The 18,506-nt window shown below is 31.4% G+C and overlaps 2 protein-coding genes across 2 annotated transcripts in view; one reads left to right on the top strand and one right to left on the bottom strand.

Moving 5' to 3' along the window:
* Nucleotides 1-535: 535 nt before the first annotated feature.
* Nucleotides 536-7,758, top strand: LOTGIDRAFT_236404 (hypothetical protein; the record flags this gene model as incomplete). Its single annotated transcript, XM_009067232.1, has 13 exons — nt 536-608; nt 3,212-3,306; nt 3,673-3,840; nt 4,068-4,431; nt 4,676-4,830; nt 5,219-5,296; nt 5,485-5,592; nt 5,843-5,946; nt 6,267-6,500; nt 6,727-6,873; nt 7,032-7,146; nt 7,293-7,377; nt 7,535-7,758. 13 exons carry the CDS (start codon nt 536-538, stop codon nt 7,696-7,698), a joined length of 1,890 nt encoding a protein of 629 aa, XP_009065480.1. The 3' UTR covers nt 7,699-7,758.
* Nucleotides 7,759-11,338: 3,580 nt separating this feature from the next.
* LOTGIDRAFT_236403 (hypothetical protein) overlaps nt 11,339-18,506 on the bottom strand; it is a gene marked incomplete at its 5' end in the record, with an annotated part of 7,785 nt that continues 617 nt past the window's right edge. The window contains 13 exons of the mRNA XM_009067231.1: nt 11,339-11,718; nt 12,084-12,218; nt 12,490-12,652; nt 12,794-12,954; nt 13,195-13,304; nt 13,445-13,475; nt 13,626-13,751; nt 14,168-14,290; nt 14,608-14,712; nt 15,005-15,169; nt 15,482-15,559; nt 15,818-15,939; nt 16,489-16,589. Coding sequence (XP_009065479.1) covers nt 11,503-11,718; nt 12,084-12,218; nt 12,490-12,652; nt 12,794-12,954; nt 13,195-13,304; nt 13,445-13,475; nt 13,626-13,751; nt 14,168-14,290; nt 14,608-14,712; nt 15,005-15,169; nt 15,482-15,559; nt 15,818-15,939; nt 16,489-16,589 — 1,636 coding nt within the window. The 3' untranslated portion in view covers nt 11,339-11,502. The remainder of the gene's footprint in view (nt 11,719-12,083; nt 12,219-12,489; nt 12,653-12,793; nt 12,955-13,194; nt 13,305-13,444; nt 13,476-13,625; nt 13,752-14,167; nt 14,291-14,607; nt 14,713-15,004; nt 15,170-15,481; nt 15,560-15,817; nt 15,940-16,488; nt 16,590-18,506) is intronic.

The following is an 18,506-nucleotide window of genomic DNA, read 5'->3' as shown; positions in this document are numbered from 1 at the left end:
AAGAAAATACCCTGGTTCTATTTTCAATTCAAACTGTGGGCTATTTTGAAAATAGAATAATTTATTATACCAGATTCAAGATGCTAGAATTCTTTTCAAATGCAAAAATACAAAGCATGACATACATCTATCCAGCTCAAATTAAGTCCCCTCCAATCCCTCATAAAATAATCAAAGCCCTTCAATGTTGTGAATAGTATTTTAACAAGGTGTGACAGAGTTAAATGGCATCATTAAGTAAAATATCTTAAATATCCCATGACCAATAGTTTATTGTGTCGAGGTGTAAAGCTAAACAAGATGGCAGAATAAAGATTTAATGGGATTAGAAAAACAGTTAATGACAGCCAACATGTGGTTATCTAATTATAGTAACATCGTTCAGCCAATCAGAACTCGTATAACTGGTTATTATAAACATCCGGTATAAAGAGCTCTGGGTAAGTTTCGCCATCCATATCCACGCTTGCCGGATGCTAATTATTTGAAGACAAAATCTCAATGTTTTAGGCATTCTAATGCCACAAAAGAAACCATGACTCTTGAATACGTATCCGAAGTTGACAGAAAATTTTTTGATAACAATCTCCTCACAAAAGAAGATTGGGGTAAGCATAGAAATCTTAATCATTTTCGACAATATTCAGTTTAGACCACTGCCACCACAGCACTACACTGTCACTGTGTGGCTTGAATTTGTCTATCATTTCACGAACATTATAATTGTCAATGGTCCTCCAATGTCATCGGGTTCATAGAAATGTTGAAAACTTTATCGTTAGAAATAAAAACCTTCCCTTCCACAACCACTCCAGCAAAAGTGAATTTTTCAGTGTTTTCCCTACTAGCCACTTCTAGTGGCACTAGGCCCTATTTTAGCCTAAAATTATCAATTGAATTGAAGATCTAGATCTATTGTTTGTATTCCCTAATTGGGGTTCTAATGTCTTCGACTTCTGGTCCATAGAAATAAATATTTTGAAAAAAAAAAAATACAACTAAGTAGTAGTGGTAGGCTAGATTTGTCTTTCTGTTTTGTCAAATTGAAAAATGAAATATGAAATTTGTCTTTGGCTTAAGGTTGATGAAAAAATTGACTGAGGAACATTACCTGTTCTGTATTTAAAACTGTTGCAAATCCTCTAGAAGAAGTTGCAAAAAAGTCTGATGAGTGCACATCTGGAGTGTGACACATTTTTCTTCCTTAGCAAGACGAACCTACTCAATAAGTTCATTTATCATTTTCCACCTGTTGAAATGTAAATTATCCTTGATGTAAGGTATAAGGGGGTAAAAACTGACACCAGGCAATAATTCCTGAATAATAAATGCAGCTTAAAATGTAATAAATAAAAAAACAATTTTAACTTATGAAATAAATATTAATACACCTGAGTGTCAACTCTGAGTTAGTCATTAGATAAAATGTGAAATTAGTAAGAAAACTATTGTTTTGTTACAGAATATTGATTTGCAACAGATGTGAAAATTAAATCAGTATTTATTGGCAGAATTATTCCTTTGATTATTTATGAGCTTGTTTGATTTAAATTTCCTACTGAATTAACTTCACTCTTATGGAATTAAGAAATAAATGAAATGAATTGGTTTTACATCACACTTTTCTGCACCATGTGGTATGAAATTTAGAACTACACAGGGATGTTATATATCTGCCTCCATTATTAGACATATGATTACTGCAGGGAGTGCATGCAGATTAGAAATGTATTTTTTGACTTGTTGATTTTAAGGAGATACTCAAAGATATATTGATTTTATTAGAGAAATATATTATTGATTATCTGTCTATAATTTCCTTCTGTTATCAAAAGTGTCATAGTAACATCTGATATAGACAAGTTGACACACTGGTTAGTTATTGTTCAAACACGACATCAATATCAAGATGAATTTTCTGTTGCAAACAAAAAATGACAAAATTATGAAGCTGGATTAAAAATCTAGCCTTTCTCACCATAGTCTAAACCCAGCTCACATTCCCTGCTGGTGGGTGAACAATTCAAGGCTTAGTGAATTCTGCTTTGCAATGTTAGGAAGAAATTGCATCTCTTTGATGAGTGCCTGTGGGGCATCAAGCTAGCATAGTCAAGTTAGATTTAAGTCAATATATAATCATTTTCGATGCCTCACTAAGTTTCCCTATATAGCCTTCAATTGGGCTGCCCTTTTCCCTGTTGAGAACTGAGAACTTTTAAGGTTTCTGACCTACAATCTTGGCAAAACCCAGACCAAATCAAGATAGTCTGCCAATCTGCAAAAAATCTCTAAATATTGCACTCTGGTTGTCCCATTATGATATAATCTAATGGAAAAATAATAGACTTAAGAAGTAATTTACTGATCTAGAAAACCATATTACATTTGAATGCTTAGGGCATTTTTGTAATGGGTTGTTTTGTTGTGATTATACCATTCAGTAAATGTAGGCCATACTAAAAACATCTAAACTATATTATTAAGAGTTATTTGAATGTATATCTTAAGAAGTTATTGTTGTCATCAACATGTACTCATAAGCTTGTGCTTACATACATTTTGTAAGCTTATACAATATTAAAATCTGAATTCCTGATGTGTACATATAATATACTGTTTAATAGATTATTTATACATTACAATAAAGTGTCATGTAACACTGATATTCTGTTATTGATTTGTTGTAAGTAGAACAAAGGTATTTGTATTTCAATTCAAATTAATATCAAATTCATTAGTTTCTATGGCAACACACATTTAAAATAAAGATAAAGTTAAGTTTTCTGAAATTTCCCCTTTGTCAAATTTGATACATTGTTAAGTTATTTTCTTTTTCCTTAATTTTGACCCATTCATAGTCTATAATAAATAAATTTACAAAACAGTGCATAAAACACACTCACATAATTGTTTAAATTTAGAATGGATATTGAAGATCAAGAATAGAAAAATTATATATTAGTTTAAATGTATATATCATTATACCGGTACCCTGTTAGTCAAAAATAAGTTAAATAAATTATACCTTGACTAGACTGGAAATCATTGGTGAATAAGGTTATAATAAGGTTAGTACAATTTGCAATGCAAAATGAGTCATTACCAAAACAATTTTAAAGTATCCCAACTTTATTGAAACTATAAGTTCAAGAATAAGAATGTCTGTGTTTGCATTATATCAATGTTAACAAATTACATTATTTTCTTACAGGTGAACCTATGACAGATGGATTTGGTGATATATCAGAATTTCTAGATTTAAATGAAGAATTAAAATCCTTCACAGATGATCTACCTGATGATTTAGTAAGTGCAAGTTATTGCCATTTACCTCAGGGCCACCTCAAATTGGTCATGAAGAAGAAGTTTAGTGAAAGTTGTATTTGTAAATTGTTACACAATTTATTCAGAATCTCAAAATACAAAATGTCCAAATATTTCTGAAACTAGTGTTTTTAAGACATAGCTACGCCCTGAAATGAACAATTTGATAAAATCTGCAATTACAGTCAAACTTGGTATTTGCATTCAGGGTAATAACTGGAATTGGCTTCTTGAAAGAGAGTTATTTTGAATGTGAACACACAAAATTAAGTTGTTACTTAGGTTTCTGGAAATTGTAAATATTATTGTTGCTATGATGTATAGAAGAGTTATGATTATGTATTCCAGATGACATTTAATTCACCACCTCTAGTTGATACAATATTAGATGATTATTGGCAGGAGTTTAATCCTAAAAGTTCTAATGAAGATTTATATAATATTCAAGTGAAAGATGAACCCCTCTCACCATTATCATCAAATTGTTCAGAAACTGGTTCAGAAGGCTATGGTTCGGTAAGTCTCAAGTTAAATCATCTACTAATTTCATATCGAACATTGGTGAAATATCGAAGTGATAATCCATAGTTAAAACATGCAGAAAAGTTAAGACTGTCCACAGTCAAGACTTTAGAATGTGGTACAGGAATTTCTTTTTTTTAATCTCTTACTGTTCTTTTTGCTATTTGCTTCCTAATTTAAGTTAAGATATGAATTTTTAGAACTGTAAATATATTTTTAAGGCATCAGATAACAGTTCCTGTGTTCAACCTGTTATCACATCTCCAGACATCAAAATTGAGGATAATGTCTCGATTACACCATTCATTGTTCCTTCAAATACACTCCCTATCTCATCTACATCTTCACCATCTGTTATATCAACATCATCAACCAGTAGAGTGTTCACAATCATTCCTAAACAAGAAGATAGCAAACAAAGCATTATATTAAATAATGTTAATGGTAACTCAGTTGGTATGTTAACACCTGTCAATGGTACCATTAAATTAAACAACATTATGCAATCGAAAATAAAAATTCAACCCAAACCATGTGAGTCCACAACTTCAACAGCAAAAAGATCTCCGCCTGTATCAAATACAAGTAAGTTTCTGTTTTGTTTCTATTCAAAATTTAGTTAATTTTATCCACTGGTTATAAAACGAGGAATTAAACGTGTGTACCAAAATACTTTTTATCTTATGAATTTTGTTTTTCCATAAATTGCTGGATTAGGCTAGAATGAATTATGTCTTGTTCTGCAGCAAAATTTTCTGAACATGACCTTCATTTTACAGGAATGGTTATTTTCATGGTATTAAATCTAATTGTTTCATTTTATTTGTAGAAAAACCATTAGTGCTAACACCACAAGAATTTACCAAATTAACCTCAACTGGTGCATTATGTTTTCAACCACCACAGTCAAACAGTCCTGTTGCTATGGAAACAGGAGAAAATACCATTCCATCCTTTCACACTTCTATGATTGATGTCACTGATGTATGTTTTAATTTTTATTTGTTTTTTTTTGCAAGGTTAAAACTCAAAAAGTTATATATCTTTATATAGTTTTTAAGTCAGCAAATCATTGAATTTTGAAGTCCATGGCTTCATGAGCATGGTTTTAAGATGGTAGATGGTTGTCTTCAGTAGAATTTGAAATGGCTCATAGCACCGTGTATTTGGGTAAACATCATCAGAATACAAGTTCTTTCTTCGTTACCAAATTCATAATATAAATCTGTAAAAATGACTTAAATTGTACTTGTTTGACTATATTGAATGAATAGGAGTCTGCTTTGAGGCTGGTCCTGAGTCGACTTAATCATTTATTACATCATTTAAGAATTTGAAGCTGAACCTTACATGAACCGTTTTGATATTACAGGTAAAGAATGTCAAACGTCAACAAAGAATGATTAAAAATAGAGAATCTGCCAGTTTATCAAGGAAAAGAAAGAAAGAGGTATTTTCAGGATGTGTTTATGTTCATCCATGTACATTTTAAAAACTTAATTAAGCAGAACATGTAGGCAAGAATTAGATAAAGTCTTTATCTTCCAACAAATTTGATAACATATATTTCCATTAACTTTAATGTCATATCTATATGTATACAGACTCATTATAAAATACTTTTATGTAATGTTTCAGTATTTATCTACATTGGAAGATAAAATAAATAGCTGTACATCAGAAAACCAGAAATTAAGACAAGAAAATGATAATCTCAGAAAGAAAGTGTGTGTTCTTCAGACAGAGGTAGATATTTTATCAGTTACCTTTACTGAAGTCTTAAAATGGGGACCTCAGTTTGGTCTTATTATTAATATTTTCTGGATATGGTGTGTGGAGATCTTTATTCAAAAAATGAGAAGATCAGAGATGATTTATATGAAAGGCTTTTATCTTAAGTGTTATACTTCTTGTATTAGTATCTGTCTGTGTGATGTTACCAATTTAACTCAAATTCAACATAACCATGTACTAATGTATAATGTATATTTTATAGAATGAGAGGTTACGTTTGCAAAGTAGTTATGTGAATATTAAGAAGACAACAACATGTCTGTTAGCTATTATGATTATGTTAGGTTTTAATATTGCTCCTTGGAGGTAAGACATTCTGAAATTCCATACATGTATCTTTTGGATTTGGATAAAATGGGACCAGAAATAAATATTAAATTGCAATAACTAAAACTAAAAGTGTTTTAGAATTGAAATATGATATTTAGCCTGTACAATAAGTTGACATGATGTTTTTGGGGTTATTTTTTGTAGGGATTGAGTCACTAAATAAACTTGTAATGTTGTGGAATGGAAACAATGTTGATAATATAATGCTTGCCAGAATTACTAATATTAATCAACATTAAGCCTATGATCCACCGTTAGTCCAGTTACACGTAATTTACTTAATTTCTTTCTTATAGTTTATTAGATGGTAGTAAATCTGTCTCTAATGATGTCATACCAATACATAAAGGGAGACAATTGATGGCTGTGAGTGATACTGATATGAAATATGAGTCATCAAAACCGTGGTCTGAACCAGCTGATTTCTTGATGAGAGAATTACATAGATTAACAGAGGAGATGACAGAGAGCTCTAGTAATGTAACACAACAGATGTGTCCAACATATTTTAATAAAACAGAATCCATGTTGTAAGTAATTTGGATAATATTTGGTATAATGGTGTAATTTCATGTTTTGTTTTTGCCCCACATTTTGCTATCTGACTAACATGCAGGTTTAGATGTTTTGTTTCTGGTTTTTAAGCATATTTCTTCATGTCATCCATGATCTGATAACATTCTTCAAACTTCTGAAAGCTATCAAAAATCCTGGTAAAAGTTGGCAGACATTTATATTTTCTTTACTTAACTTCAGGTTGGCTGAACAGTTAGCAGGATGGATGATCAGACATGAAGAAGAAAAACAAAAAACACAACAGAAGAAAAGGACTGGTAAAAAGAAAGTAAAAAGTTTAAGGGCATCCTTGAGAGGAGATGTAGATGCATACAAAATGGAAAAAAGGTAAGATTTAGTCAGTGACTTGTGTGATAGATGTATTTTACCCTTTATGTGGGCAGATATTTTTCAATACAGGAGTGTTTGTTTGCCACATTCCTTTAGGCCTGAAATATATTTCTATAAAATGCACAATTGAATATAAATGAAATATTATGTTACAGATTAGAAGAGAGAGCATATCAAGTACAGATATTTAATGGAGCTGATGAAAATAAAGATTTTCTGCATGCTATACATCGTAGAAATGATACATTCTATGTTTTATCATTTGATCAGGTATGATTATATTATAACAATGTTTAAAATAAAAACGGGACTAAGTTCAAGCTTTCATGTGCATAGATTGATAATACTTATTATAGAAATCTGTTTTATGTATCAGAGAGGGATAATTTGATGACAAAGATAATATTGTATTTCAGGACTATTTTCTGGTGCCTGCTACAGCCCATAATAAAACAATGAGACCTAGAATGTCATTAGTTATGCCTGCCATGACACTCAATGGTAAGTTTTAATCTTTATATTGATAGTCATTGATAATTGTATATAAACAAGGTAGAATATTATACACTGTTTAGTATATCAACATTGAATGAATTATGTCTTATAAACTGAAATATTTAGGATAAATATCACTACTTGGTATTATTTTCTCTTACAGAAACAATGAAGCCCCCAGCAGGTAGTATTGGTATGATGCAGATTGATTGTGAGGTAGTTAGTACACAGCTAATACATGTACATAATTCAGTTATACCACCACATCTTAAAAAAAATACTACTTTCAATAACCAACATAGATACAAACACTCTTCTAGACCTTGATTTTTATAAAAATTATTTGGATCTTAACGTTAGGGATGGAGAAATGAAATTTTGCTCTCTAAGCTGGATAAACATAGGGTGCTTGGTAAATTTACTGCTATGAAAGTAAAATGTTTGATGAAAATGGATGGTAACTGAACTGTGAATTTCTCCATCCCAAGTATTTAAAATGGGAATTTAAAAATTAACTGCCATCAAGACATAATATGTGTAGTGTTTTAAGAAATTATGTTTTTTTTTAAACAAAATTGAAATGTATGGTTTTTTATATGTTGTTTGTTAAGATTCTCAGTTTAAATATTTAGGTCTGAACTAACATTTTATACAGGGTATATACTTACAGAACAAAAATATAATATCAAAAGTACAATACAAAATTTATAATGTATTTTACCTGACCTTGCGCTTGCCATGGCCGACCGGTTCTACAGAGCAGTAATCAAGATATTTATAAATTTTCATGAATTTTGATACAGGGGAACAAGTTTTACCAGCTCTGGATTTTAATTATGTAGTTTTACATGGTTACTGCAGACTCAAAAATCGTTTATTTGTATGCATATATGTGAATCCATAAACAGATGAAAAACTGAGTGACACCTTTTAGAATTTTTTTTTTCATATCTGACACATTTTGAATTTATTCCGTTTCCCCAGAACTGTTTTAAAATCATCACCCTGTTTTAAGATACTAAGTAAAAACTTAACTCGACCAAAAAGTATTATACAAATGCTATTAAATACATTATATCATCAACTATAGTCACACCATATTTAGTATTGTCATATCAGTAATTATTTTTGATGACTTTATAGAAAGTTAATTGTCAGTGGCTTAACTAAATCAAAAACAATTCATGTTCAATTATCTTCATTAATGATTGCATTTTACCACATTATTATGTAGAGCCCTGTATTTCCCTTGTTTGTGGCTTGAATTGTATGGACTGCTATGGAAAAATTGTATAGCTGGTTGGAAGCAATATTAACTTTGTGATTTTTTTATGTCAAATAGGACTTACAGCAGTAATACAATTTTACTTCCTGTGAAGTCTTCACACATTCAAGATCAGTGTGAATTGAAACCTGACAATAAAATCCATTACATATTTATCATTACAAAAATATAAACACTTCATAATTGTCTTGGCCAAATATCTAACTGTTAAAAACTTTTTTATCATTACTCCAAGGGTGCAAAATTTTTTGCGCAAATGTTCATCTTTCATCATGTTATATTTGGAACTAGTCTAAGTAGAAATTATTCACATCATTCTATGTTAGATAGAGTTTTATTGGTGATTGTTAAGTTATTTATGTTAAACTAGAATTGTAAATAATTATGTAATACATGTATCATTCCTTAATATTAATATATTATTATTTGTTAATTTTTATTTTGTTTTGAGTCCAACAATTATGTTTCTTGATAATATACCAAACTATCTATGCAACACTAGCTAGAAAAAAAAACCCAAAATTGATTATTTTCATGCTAAGTTGGTAAGGATCAACATGTTGGACTTGAATTCTTTTGAATAATTTGTGCAATGAAACAATGGAGGATTTGATGTTATTGTCTTCTAAGAGTGTTACTTGTATTTTGTGATTGTTTTTTACACATCATAGTTCAACCTATACCTTTCTAACAACTAAACTATAACAACATAAGTTAATATAAGATTATTTTTTAGTATGATCACTATAGTGAAATTAAAAATGTCATTTGTTCACTGGTTCAGACCTATGGCAAATTTCTCTCTTTGTCTTACATTTATAATGAATTTGCTAGTGAAAGATTAGATCAGAGATTTTTTAGTCAAACTAGGCCTACAGATTAAAACATTGTAAGGTTGTTTTATATTTTAAAGAAAAAAGGTTTTGGACTATAGAAATCCAGTTTTAGTGAAAATTTTAAGAATAAATTAGATTTAGTTGAAATTAGATATAAGATGATATCGTAAAATGATGTAATCTGTTGACTGTGTTGTGAATTTGTATATATTTACTATTTCTTATTAATAGTGGAATTTATCATTATAATCATTTCTTTATTTAGTTAGATTAGTGCTATATATCTGTAGAAACCCCTCTTTTTCTTTAATATTCTATTCAGTATTATAGTTTAGCTGAAAACATGTACTAGGACAACGAAATTCCATTAAGGTCTAAATATATCAGACTTCTACACTGATAAAAATTTACTTAGTTTGTTTAAATCTTTATGAAAATGTATCATTTCAATTGTCTAAACATCGTTAGTTTAGTATTTTTCAATTATTTTGGTTATTTCTTAATATCCAAAGGTTATTAAATGATTTGATTAAGGCTAACATGAAATGATAAAGAACAAAGTTTCTACAACAATGAAAAATGTATTAATATCACTAGTTAGAATAGATAGATATCTTATTTTTATTGAACTTTTGTTTTTACAGGTAAGCTTTAAGGATCTAAATTCTTTTTAAAATTTGAATAACGATATAACTTTCTTATGTTATATTCACTACAATATAAAACACTGCTTACAGCTATCAATTGTGTTCTTTTCACTACTCCCCTTAGTTTGTTTGTAGAGTAGGTATATAATAGCTTCATTAGTTAAGATGTCTTTATATTAAATATAATTCATGATAATAATATATACATATTCATTTATAATTTATTTATTTCTTAATTTAATGCATAAATATATTTATAATATTTTTATTTGATACTCAGTTTGTCAGCATGGCACATCAGACATACCCAGCTCTCCCCTTTTCAAACCAAAATCTACTTCTTTGCTTTTTGTTCGACACTTAGTTAAGAATTACTGTCCATCACATTGTGTCAATATTTTGTATAATAATTATTCTAGTTTATTTGATATGAAATTCTAATTTTTACATGTAGAACAGTAGGTTCGGTTCATTAAGTTTTACCCTCTTTACCTTTGTATTTCACCAAATTGTATTACTATCAGATTATGCACTAGAATATTGTGCCTTAAATATTTCTCTACATTTTGGTGTTGTTTACTTTTGTGATGTCTTTCTATAGACGACATATTTTGAATAATAGAATTAATGAAAATCTTTTTTATATCTGAGTACAATGTATGTATTGATTTTGTATATCACTATCAACATCATTATTGTGTGCCTTACATTTTACACAATGCAATTTCAGATTGATGATTTTCTTTGTCTTTTCTGATATTCTTTGAAAGCCATTTTCAACCATAATCTCAATATTTTTACAAAATTAATGATAGTGAAAAATACTATAATGATTTTATCAAAAGGTTTATCTGGTAAAATTTTAAGGGTTTGTAGTTTTCGAAGGGATTATGTTAATAAATATTAAATATATGACAATTTTGTTCAAGGCATATTTCCATTATTATCATTTAGTACACTGTGTTATTTCATTTAAAATGTAAGGTATATCATAAATATGTATAAAATCGTATGTTTCATAAGTCATTTTCTAGTAAGAAACGTCATTTGCTGGATGACCAATTGTATAATTTGATGAGAAGATCTTATTTTACTTGTTAATTGTGATTGTCAACACTTCTTTTATTGAATAATTGTTAATATAAAGTATAAATATTGATAAATTTATTAGGTGGGTAACTTGATAAATAAACATATATGTCTATTACAATTATATTTATTTATTGTATACATTTATAAATTATAGAATATCAAAATATATGTAAAATTATAAAGATATACAAAAAATCCACAGCCACATGGAATATACAAAAAACGGCTAAATATCTTTTATCAAAATGTCCGGATGTGTTCTGTATGTCCATTAACTTTTCTTGGGTTTCTTGGCTTTGCGTTTCTTTGGTTTAATCTTTGTTCCCAGTATCTCTTGTCCCATTCTTTTACAATCTTCTCTAGAAACATAACCTTCATTATCTTGATCATGATCAAAATGGAAATCATCACTGTCACTAACATCTTCTTCATCTAATCTAACACGAACATTATCTGATGGTAGCTTCAACTCCAGGAACTCTTGAAGCTGTGGCAATAAAACATTAACATTGGTCAAATTGGCTGTAGCAAGCTTCCATAAAATATTCTTGTCATTTGTTGCCTTAAAAGAGTTAGCAACATGAATGTTTCCAATATAGAAAGCCATTCAAAAGTTATTTCAATTATGTGTGAAGTAGGACCTGAAGCAGTTGGATTATTTTCCCTCAAGGATTCAAACTTTTCTTCTTCTCCAGATCTAGTCACTATACCCATCACCATCATTTGATTGGTTGCATATTTTAGTGACCTAGAACATGATTTTCATACCAATTTCTTCAGATCAGGGAATGAAAATGTAGTCTATACCAAAAAAGAACGAATTGAAACATTTAGATTGCTAGAAACATTTACCCTTTTATTGTTTGCATTTTTCAAAGTAACACCAACACTCTTCTCAAAATTAATTTTCTCAGTTAAAGATTCTAATTTTCTTTCACAATTGGTTAAATCCTCTACAGGATCTGTTGTACTGTAGTTATGGTATGGCTGAAAGATAAGTAGATGATTTGCTGTACTTAATTCCCTGATTTCTGCAGTGGACGTATGTTACCATACCTAGCAAGCTATAGGGCCTATATTTTTCATAGAATTTTTCGCTTTACATTGCAGTTGTGTTTCTATCAAATAAGGCTGGTGGTTGGAGTAAGGCCAAAGATTTCTCAAGGAGGCTCACAGCACCAGGTATTTGAGAACATAATGCTAGGACATTTAAAACTACAGATTAAGATATTTACTTTTCTCAACACCATCTACTTACAGGCTTTAGTTTTATATCTTTCAGTTTTTCAAATAATGTTGAAATACCATTCTGTAAATCAATGAGCAATTTCTCTTTCTTGGTCATTTCTGACATAGCTGCTTCCCGTTTCTCTTTTTCCTTAAGTGCAACATCTTCCATGTTATCGACAAGCTGGCGTCCTCTATAATGAAATGAATTGAGTTTCGTTAGTGAAATAGGGTACAGATAGCCGAGGCGGGATTGAGTGTAACAACTCATAAAAAATTGACTGTATCAATGTACCAGAACCACAAATCCCCTTATAGATAGATGTAATACTTACTTTTGAGCTTGCCTCTGACTGGTGAATTTGAGCTCTTCGAATGTCTTCTTCTGTTTTTCAAGTTCCTCACCAAGCTTAGATTTCTGGACCATCTTATCTTTCTTCTGTTGAACAAGTCTTTCTCTTGTGTCATCTTGGTTGCTAAATCTGAATATTACATCCTACAATAATAAAACCAGCTAGATTATCAAATAAGAAAAGAACACATTCATAAATGTGGTGGTTATCATTCAAACCAAGTGTCCAAGTCACTTGATCGCAAGCAACTCATCAAAAACCTTCATGGTGCAACATGGATACAAATGAAGCTTCAAATGAAGTTTCTGCTTCAAACGAAAAACTATTGAGTATACTCTTAATGGGGGCTATGGTATACCTTGGAAAGCCACAAAACAACAAACCTTTATATCTGATACGTTGATTGCCTGTTTGATCTTCTCAAAAGCTGTTTCTAAAGTTAAAATCTTTTCATGTTTAGCGGCTTTCATTGCTTGATGCTTAGCAACACGATCTGAAACAATACGATCTGTGGTATTATGGAGAAATGTTCTGTTTTGTTGCAACAGAAAACGATACTAACAATGTTATAGCATCAATCACTTTTGACCAGCCCCAGTAGCAACATATCAGTGTTCCGGAATATATACTCACCATTATTATCAGTAAGATTTGGTACTTTTACCTGAAACCAGATGAAAAATACATTATTTTTTATTGATGAATTTGTACAGCTGATTATAAATAAATGCATTTCTTCCAATTTACGTGTTCTAATACAATGTAGATTTACGTCATCTTTGGAAAGTTAATTAGGAAATAGTAAAAGACTTACTCTCTTATCGTTTCTCATCTCTACTGGTTCTTTCCTTCTCTCTACGTCTCTCCTGGTCTCTGTTAATTGTTGATCTCTTGTTCTTCTGGCTTGATACATCTCTCTTTCTAATGCCATCAGATCTGTCTGCAAGTTAAGATATATTTTCGTGGAAATTAATACATTATATGATTTCATAGCCTTTACATCGTCAAATAATGTTTTACATCAACATCAAACAAAGTACCCGGGTTTTATTCAAAAGGATGGTTCACTGGCTAACAACTGATAGCAACGCAATCGACTGGGGAAGTTCTGTTTCGATGCATACCAAATAAGTTTCTGATGCCCCTGTCCTCTGACTGCCTGTGCCGTTCCTGATCGACTCAATGAACCGGCGTTTACGGAGCTCGGGAATTGACATCAAAGGCATGAAACGCCAGAAGTTCTGTGATACGCAATCTGAAAAAAAACGAGGACGGTGATTTCTTTTTTCGCAACTGCTGTTGCTGAAGTGATATCCTCCAGAGTACCTACTTTGTACGATCAATTTCTATACCTACCCGAGATTCTTCATTGCTTGATATCGCTTTTTTATTCATTCTTTTTAAATCAGCGTGTTCCCTTCTGGCGTCATTCACCATTTGTACCATTACATCTAATTTAGATGGAAACATACGACATTCCTAGAAATAAAAATAACATTGTTTAAAAATACATCCACAATGTTAGCGACGTAAGAATTATGGCGTTTGATAAAGAGATAACGAGTAGAATTCTCATTCTGAAGTCAGTGATAATAGAAAAAAGGTCCTCTGAGATCCTTTATATCAGATTCGTGGTCAAATGTCTTAGTATTGATCTTTCAGTTATTCATATTAACTGCGTTGACTGAAATAGTTACTAGTTAAAAGAAGAGTTTCAATGTATTGTTTGTCTGTCAAATCTTTTGATGTTGATGAATTAAAGGTTCAATGACAGTCCGTAGCCTACAATGATTTACCTCGGTCAATATCTGTAAGATCTCTTCGTATCTTCTAGTGATGTTTCTGGCAGCTTCATACTTAATTCTCGATTTATCACGATCATTTTGTAGACGTCGAAATAGCTGAAAAGTTAAATGGAGCATTGATCGGAATTGTAGGTCTCGAAACGTAGGACATATGGGTTCAACGAAAAGGGTTGTCAGTTTCGTCTTCATTCCTGGTTTTAAAACCTTTTTGATCCATCGTACCGCAGTTCAGAATTGTATAACTCTGACCTATAAAAATTATTTTGAGAGGCATTTAACGGGTCAAAAGGTACAGTGCACCAGTTTTAGTAACTTGAAAATGGATGCGGACCTATACATACAAAATTATCACAATTGATGCACGCAGTAAAAACACAATAATTCTTACTCTTTCATGATCCAAATCGACATCTCCGGTGCTAACTTTCAAAATTTGACTTAGCTTTAGTTGTAATTCCTCCAGTTTATTTTCTTTTTGTGACCTTTGATATTTCAATTCATTTAAAACTTTGTTTGATTCACAAGACTTTTGATCCATTTCACTGATGGCTTTCTGAAAGATCAAATGTTGTAGCGTCAATTGCCACCTGAGGACCTTGCACCGGAGTTACTCGTAGATATGTGGTCCAAAATGTCAAAAATCTTTATGCTTCACTCTTTATCAGTTGGATGTACATTTTCTTCCTTTGCAATATGTACAACCACAGATACTACGAAAGGAAGAGTCGGGAATAACACTTTACAGAAACAGTTCAAAATGAACTTTTCTGCACCTGATTAGGCTAATGATTTCACTTTTTTGTGTCAGGCAGTTGAAACTGGATTAGTGTGTAGTATAGTTTAATTACAACCTTAACTTACTAACCTGTGCTGAACGTCTTTTCAAAGACAATAATTCCTCTTTTCTCTCTTGAAACACTGACTTGATTACATGTTTGTCACCCTAGAAAACGTAATTTTTATTTTACAAGAATCATAACAGGGACAAAATAAGACGCTAGTTTCTAATTTATACTCGGGTGTAAAGTATGGTATAATAGAAATTACTTCGGATATTTTAATGGATTCAAGGTACGTGTTTATACCTGCAAGTACATGATAACAAAGATTCTGCACTGGCTTGGCTAATCAACCACATGTAGGGTAATATTGCGAACAGGACAAACCACCAAACCTCTCGGAAAATTTCAGTATAGTGTACCTGAATACTATGAGCTATAGCTAATCTTTTATATTTGTTCTCTGCCCTTAATTTACTTATCATAGCTTCATTTTCAGCCTTTGTGGCTTCTGATGTTTCGTAGCAGGCTTTGGCATCTCTTTCTGTGGAAAGAAAAGATCACAAATTGAAGATCATGATGTATAAGTTTTCTAATCGGTAGCGGTAAGCACGATCGGATATAGATAACCTTGAGTTTCGTCCGAAATTTGTGCTTTCTGACATATGATCATATAAAAAAAAGGTAGAAATATAATTTCTCTGTCATTTAAAAAGTTCATAAATCAAACAATCAACTGTAGATATACGTAGTGGAAATCTGTTGGGTTTGTTTGTTTGAATAAGAAAACTGAGCTGATTATGTCTTAAAATAAATTCAAAACGCGTGTCGCTATAGTATTTTGATATTATTAGGCCGATGATGTTCAATAATCCTCGAGGTTGCTCTCCAGCCTTACAATCTTACCAGAACTTTGTTTGGTTTGAACTCTCGTCGCAGGTGTCGCTAGAAAGGCAGGGCATGTTTATTCTTTCAAAGCACCTAAAGATAATGTTCTCCTACATGGTCTAAAATGATCTCCCCAATACAACTGCAATGGGCTGCTATTCTATAATAAAATTGATTTATTTCAAATTATTTACTGTGGACTTGCCTATTAGATGAAGTTTTCCTCTCAATTCATCAACCTGATCCCCCAGATTAGACGCAATCAAATTAGCTGTTTCGTTTTTAACTTTACTTGCCGGCATTTTACTGGAAAAGAGAGTTAATTATAGGCTATATATTATCTAAAGCAAACTTACAAGCTAAATTGGAAGAGGTGAATAGGCTAAGGCTGGAAAGACAAATCAGGCAGAGAGGCCTATCTTTTTTCATATTAAAAGTAGCCTTGGTAAATCTGAAAGCTTTTGTCAAAATAGCTTTTTGAACATAGCCTAGCTCAACGGTGACGCTGCAGCATAACTTAGGCTACTCTCAGTAGGCCTACTAGCCTAAATTATGAATAAAGTTAAACAAGATCAGTATTCTATTACCTGCTTCCAATCGCTCAACTTAGTTAAGCCTACCGGTAGCCTACCTTACGTGTTGCCGACCAAACTAAGATGGTTATACTTGATGTTTTCTCTCCTTCTCCTTCTTTGTTGTTGATAGGATGAGACAAATGGTTACCGTTGGAGTTAAGAATGGTGTTAGAACGTCATAGTAGGCTTATTGTGATGTCACAGACCATAAAAGAAATGAGGGTGGGGCTTTGGGTGGTCGTGAGTGGAGGGTGTGGGAGGGTTGTTTACAGACTATAACATCAGTAGCTGGCCAAAATTGAAAATGGACAATGCTTTCAGTAGCAATGCAAACGGAAAATAGAAATAATAAAAATGAAATAATTTTGTTCTTGTAGATGGGTTATGGTGTTCTAGTAGTTGGAAAAAGTGAAAACAGAACCAAAACATATTTAAAGATAAAAAAGTTATAGAATATTTAAGATCTTTAAAAAGTGGGCGTGGCAAATGAAATTTTTTTTCTCTTTTTCGTTGAAATACAACCCGATCGCTTAACTTGGTCATTTTTGATGATAACATCTTGAAATTCTACATGGAATATTCATATCTCCTGTCGATGAAAAACTTTACAGAATTAAAATATCTTGATTAGTCTTTGAGATATTCCATGATGAATGGGGTAAATAGTGAAGAAATAGGGTCGTTATTTGTATGATTTCTTCACACTCATTTTACAAGTGATATACAGAACAAGTCATTATAAGATTAAAACTATTTTATAATACATGTAACTTAATTATAATATATTTTAAAGACAATAGGTAATTTTCATAACATCATGAGTTCCTACATTCCCAAATTTGAATTGGTAAAGCACACACATAGGATAGGCCTACCAAATAATGATAAAGTGAAAATAGACTTTTTGATCAAATAATTGCAATATGCCTGAAGACCTATAAATCACTATGTGTTGTTAGTATATTACAATGCACACAAATTTAAAATAGAGAACCCAGGAATCCCCACCATTTTCTAGACACTTGAAGTCTGTTATTTAGTAGATTTAGAGTATATGGCTGTCTACTCTTAATCAGTATTTGACACATGTATTCTATGATAATTCTGCTGGTGGAAAATATTTTCATACAGTTCATTCTTGAAACTATTATTTTAATCAATTATTTTCCAAGAATAATGAAAAATAATTCGGCTATGATAATCAAGGATACTTCAACAATGATGAGGGCATGCTAACTATTTTGGAACACTGTCCTGCATGTGAAGGTATCCCTGATTCTAAAAAAGGCTGTTGATGGTGGTGTTACAACAATAAAAGCTACAGTAGACCCAAATTTACATGGTCAATCAGATATTTATCTGGATTGAAATGTTCTATGGGGACATTTCGGGGGAACAACCATGTCACGGCAACGCGTTGATATTGTTGACTCCAAGGAAGTTGGTTATGATTTTGTGGAAGCCCGGGCGTTGTGATGCGGATATATGACAACGTGTGTTGGAGAAATGGTAAGATTGTCGGTAGTATCCTTTAACGATAAGTTGAGTTGTGCCAACAGATCTCTCCCCACACCATGACACCCCATCGTACCACCTCTTGAATTTCACGCTATTATCACTGAAGACGATGATGTTGAGCTGCCAATGG

The sequence above is a fragment of the Lottia gigantea genome (assembly GCF_000327385.1).
Source record: "Lottia gigantea unplaced genomic scaffold LOTGIsca_80, whole genome shotgun sequence".
Taxonomy (NCBI): domain Eukaryota; kingdom Metazoa; phylum Mollusca; class Gastropoda; family Lottiidae; genus Lottia; species Lottia gigantea.
Note: the sequence above shows the minus strand (reverse complement) of the source record. Positions and strands in the feature narration are given on the sequence as shown.